At 46.2% G+C, this 5,000-nt stretch overlaps 1 protein-coding gene across 8 annotated transcripts in view; it reads right to left on the bottom strand.

Moving 5' to 3' along the window:
- Positions 1 to 5,000, bottom strand: part of nav3 (neuron navigator 3) — a 143,650-nt gene that overhangs the window by 32,124 nt on the left and 106,526 nt on the right. For all 8 annotated transcript variants that reach the window (XM_083528978.1, XM_083528976.1, XM_083528975.1 and 5 more), the window contains 3 exons: positions 2,802 to 2,870; positions 2,481 to 2,617; positions 1,023 to 1,944 (listed from right to left, as the gene is read on the bottom strand). In XM_083528978.1, the coding sequence (XP_083385104.1) occupies positions 1,023 to 1,944; positions 2,481 to 2,617; positions 2,802 to 2,870 (1,128 nt within the window). The remainder of the gene's footprint in view (positions 1 to 1,022; positions 1,945 to 2,480; positions 2,618 to 2,801; positions 2,871 to 5,000) is intronic.

Below are 5,000 nucleotides of genomic sequence, written 5' to 3'. Positions count from 1 at the left end.
AAACATCTATATAGAACATTCACAATCACGCGCACACACACACACACACACACACACACACACACACACACACACATTAACAATCACCATCACACACACCAACATTCACCATCATTCACCATCACACACGCAAACATTCACCATCATACACACCAACATTCACCATCACACACACACCAACATTCAGCATCACACACACACCAACATTCAGCATCACACACACCAACATTCAGCATCACACACACCAACATTCAGCATCACACACACCAACATTCAGCATCACACGTCAACATTCACCATCACACACACCAACATTTACCATCACACACACCAACATTCAGCATCACACACACCAACATTCACCATATCACACGTCAACATTCACCATCACACACACAAACATTCACCATCACACACACAAACATTCACCATCACACACACCAACATTCACCATCACACACACCAACATTCACCATCACACACACCAACATTCACCATCACACACGCAAACATTCACCATCACACACGCAAACATTCACCATCACACACACAAACATTCACCATCACACACGCAAACATTCACCATCACACACGCCATCATTCACCATCACACACGCCATCATTCACCATCACACACGCCATCATTCACCATCACACACCAACATTCACCATCACACACCAACATTCACCTTCACACACGCCAACATTCACCATCACACACCAACATTCACCATCACACACCAACATTCACCATCACACGCCAACATTCACCATCACACACCAACATTCACCATCACACGCCAACATTCACCATCACACACGCCAACATTCACCATCACACGCCAACATTCACCATCACACACCAACATTCACCATCACACACATCAACATTCACCATCACACACCCCAACATTCATCATCACACACCCCAACATTCATCATCACACACGCCAACATTCACCATCACACACGCCAACATTCACCATCACACACACCAACATTCACCATCACACACACATCACCTGTACATGAAAGGTGGGACCATGGCTGTGTTTGGGTGGTTGTGTTGCTGTTGCTGTGGTAACTGGACAGCCCCGTTGCTCCCTGTGACTCCGCCCCCTCCACTTCCAGAGTTTGTAATGGTGGACCCTGATAGAGCAGAAGAGCTTGTGGAAGACACCATGTTGCCCTTCTTGCTCTCCACTCCCCCTGGAGGGCGCCCTGAATAGTACCCTTGCCCTCCTTTAGAGCTTTTTGTCTTTTCCGCTGCAGGTTTGGATGAAGCTGCTTGCGTCTTTGCGCCAGGTTTGGGGATGCCGCTGGAAGCAGGAAGTGCGCTCTCTTTCTTTGCTGCAGGCGTTTTCCCTCCTTTAGGGATGAAGCTGGCAATTTTGGAGCCTTTTTTCGCAGCTTCTGATGTCACTTCCTCTTTGGGCGGTGTGCTGGCTTTGCCTTTGTTTTTACTCTTGTCGTCTTTGGGTTGGGGCAGGGATTTGTTGGCATTCTTAGTGTTGTTAGCAGCAATTGTGGTATTAGTGTTGGCATTAGCTGTGTTTTTGTTCGAGAGTGAAGGGGATGGTGTCGGTGTCTTGCCTGGCGGTTTGGGGCACGTCCCAACATCATCTCCGTACTCGGACTGATCGTCCTCTTCCTGCAAAGCCATGCGTGTATTAACCAGTCGAAACTTTTCCAGCATCGATCGCTGGTTCCCCGGTGCTGACTTGGACGCATCAGAGATCGATGGGCGTGACCTGTCTGAAGTGGGCGGAGGAGGTGAGGAGGCGGGGCTACCGGCTAACATTGAGGACGTCGCACTGTGCTTCATGTTCATGGACTTGCTGCGCCATGATTGGCCGGTCGTCGGGGAGGGAATAGCAGATGCTATTTGTTGCCCGCTTACGCTGCCGTTTATCCCACCAATCAGGGGGACGGACTTTACTGACTCTATTACACACAGACACACACACACACAAACACACACGCACACAAACATTAATCTTTCTGCTTGCTGTTGCTATAGCAACCGGCCACTTCCTTCATTTACTAAGAAGAATTTTATTCTGAGAACTTCTATGCATTTCTTTCTCTCACTCTCTAAATCATTCTCTGTTTTTCTTTCTCTATCAGTCCTTCATCATCTCTCTATCATTTCTTCCTGCTTCTTATTCATTCTGTCCTTCTCTCACTCTGTGTTTGCAGTCTTACTGACTCGCTTGTTCTCTTCTTTCTCTCTTAATCTCTTTACCTTTTCTTTCTCCTTATCCCTCTCTTTCTTTCTCGATCTGTCTCTCTATATGTTTTATCTTTATATTTTTTGTGTCTGTGTGCCTCTGTGTAACAGTTTCTGTTTAAGAGCAGATAGTAGAGAAGTAGCACCATCTGGTGGTCAGAAGAGGACATGGCATCTATACTTTGGTGAACCCAGTGTGTGTACGTGTGTGTGTGTGTGTGTCTGTATATATGTGTGTGTTTGTTCTTACCCCGTTCATTTCCGCTGGCATACTGCAGTGGTTTGTTGCGGTCGATGCTGTTAAAGCTCTGACTCCGGCGGTTCAGACTGGCTGAGGGTGGAGCTTTATTGTTACCCACCACAGGGGATCGGGATGGACCTGGCAACCTGGCACACAAACACACACACACACACACACAAACACACACACACACACACACACACACGTAAGACAAAAGTATGTGCACCTCTGGGTTTTACAGTAAAACGCTGCAGGAACTCCAAGAGAGGATCTACGCCTCACTTTCCTCCTGTTTGTTGTGAAGAAGTGAAAATGAAGGAATGAAGTTACCTTGTGTTTTTCTTCTGCACGGGTCCTACACCAGTCTGAGGGGGTGGAGTCGCGTACCGCACCGTCACACTGCAGAGACACAGAGAGACCATGAGTGAGACATGTAGAGAGAGGGGTAGAAACAAGAGAGAAGAAGAGAATGAAGCAGCTACACAGAGAGTAAGACAGAAAGAAAGTAAGGCAGGTTGATAGACAGACAGGGAGTGAGACAGGTGAAGAGAAAAACAGGCAAAGAGCTAAAGAGACTAGACAGGAAAATAGAGAAAGACAGATAGTCAGAAACTAGAAGAAGTGAAGAGTGAGACAGGTAGAGAGAGTCAGACAGACAAAAAGAGAGTGAAACAGAACGATAGCAAGACAGGTAGATAGAGACTGAGACAGAAAAAGAAGAAAGGCAGGTAGACAGTGAGACAGGTGGACAGGTGGAGATAGAAAGAGAGTAAGACAAAGAGAATGAGCGATAAACAGTGAGTGAGACAAGTAGAGATTGATGCAGGTGGGGTGTAAAACAGGTTTGTGTGAGACAGGTGGGGTGTGCGACAGGTTTGTGTGAGACAGGTTTGTTTGCGACAGGTGGGGTGTGCGACAGGTTTGTGTGAGACAGGTGGGGTGAGCGACAGGTTTGTTTGCGACAGGTGGGGTGTGCGACAGGTTTGTGTGAGACAGGTGGGGTGTGCGACAGGTTTGTGTGAGACAGGTGGGGTGTGCGACAGGTTTGTGTGAGACAGGTGGGGTGTGCGACAGGTTTGTGTGAGACAGGTGGGGTGTGCGACAGGTTTGTGTGAGACAGGTGGGGTGTGAGACAAATGGGGTGTGCAACAGGTTTGTGTGAAACAGGTAGAGTGAGACATTTGGGGTGTGAGACAGGTTTGTGTGAGACAGGTGGGGTGTGAGACAGGGAGAGTGTGAGACAGGTTTGTGTGAGACAGGTAGAGTGATTGCACGAAAAATACAAAAATGGAAGAGAAAGATGTAGAGAAAAAGAGAAAAAAGTGATAAAGTGATTAAGTTCTTGTTCATCTCATGACACATTGTCTATGTGTGTGTGTGTGTGTGTGTGTGTGTGTGTGTGTGTGTGTGTCGGAAAATACATGGTGCATCACACACCACTGTAGGTCTCACACAGGAAGCGTGCAACCGCTCAACATGTTTGTGTTCACAAGGAAAGAGAGAGCGTAAGAGAACTGAGAGAGAAACCTGCTGTTTCTTTAAACAGAGATGTTCAGAGGACATCATTTCACCATCGCAGCTCAGAAACTCAGAGCTCAGGTTTATTTCAGGGTGTATTTACTTAGAAAACCATATCCCTCCACAAGTTCCTCACAGCACTGTGCTGGAATGTTCTCTCCTGGTTCCCTCAGGTTCTTCTTCACAAAAACATCTGTAAGTCAGTCACCTAACACCCCTGGAGGTTTGTGTTTAAGATCATTGTCCTGCTGGAGATCTAGTTTCCACCATATGGTAACTTTCTAAAGCTTCACAGGTTCTCCATAATCCTCCATCCTTATGGTTCCTCTTCTCCTCTCTGAAGTTCTTTTTTCCCAGTAAAACATCTCCACATGATGCTGTTGAGGTCCATGTTGATTTGGTTTTTGTTTTGAAGTCTTGACTCCAGTTGCTTGGGTTTTTCATGAGATCAAGAGTAAAAAGCCAGTGATTCTACAATATATCACCAAAAGTATCTGGATACCTGACTTTTCTAGCCTTATTTGGTTCTTTTCCAAAAGTTGGAGACACACAATTATATCAAGTGTCTCTGGATGCAGGAGTATGAAATTTCCCCTTCACTTGAACATGAAGACCCAAACCTGTTCCAGCATGATGATGGCCCTTTGCACAAAGCCAGCTCCATTGAGATCTGCGATTCATGGGTTGGAGTGGAAGATCTACTGCTATAGAGCTCCAACCCTATTGAACACCTTTGGAATAAATGTAAATGCTGACTGCACCCCAGGAACCTCCTCACCTTCTCACCTAAATCAGTACCTGACTTTACTCACACTCTTGTAGCTGAATGAATCTCCACAAATTCTGGAGGAATCTTCTTCTCAGAAGAATGGTGCTCATTATAAGAGCAAATGGAGACTTTAAAAAGGACGTAGCACTCTAATGATCACGTGTCCACAAATATTTATCAGCACATCTGAGGTCAAAACTGACATTACAGATGAATTCATTGTGTTTCCATGGTTACGTTAT

The sequence above is a fragment of the Silurus aristotelis genome (genome assembly GCF_946808225.1).
Source record: "Silurus aristotelis genome assembly, chromosome: 24".
In the NCBI taxonomy this organism is placed as follows: Eukaryota; Metazoa; Chordata; class Actinopteri; order Siluriformes; family Siluridae; genus Silurus; species Silurus aristotelis.
This window is presented reverse-complemented; position numbering and strand designations above follow the sequence as displayed.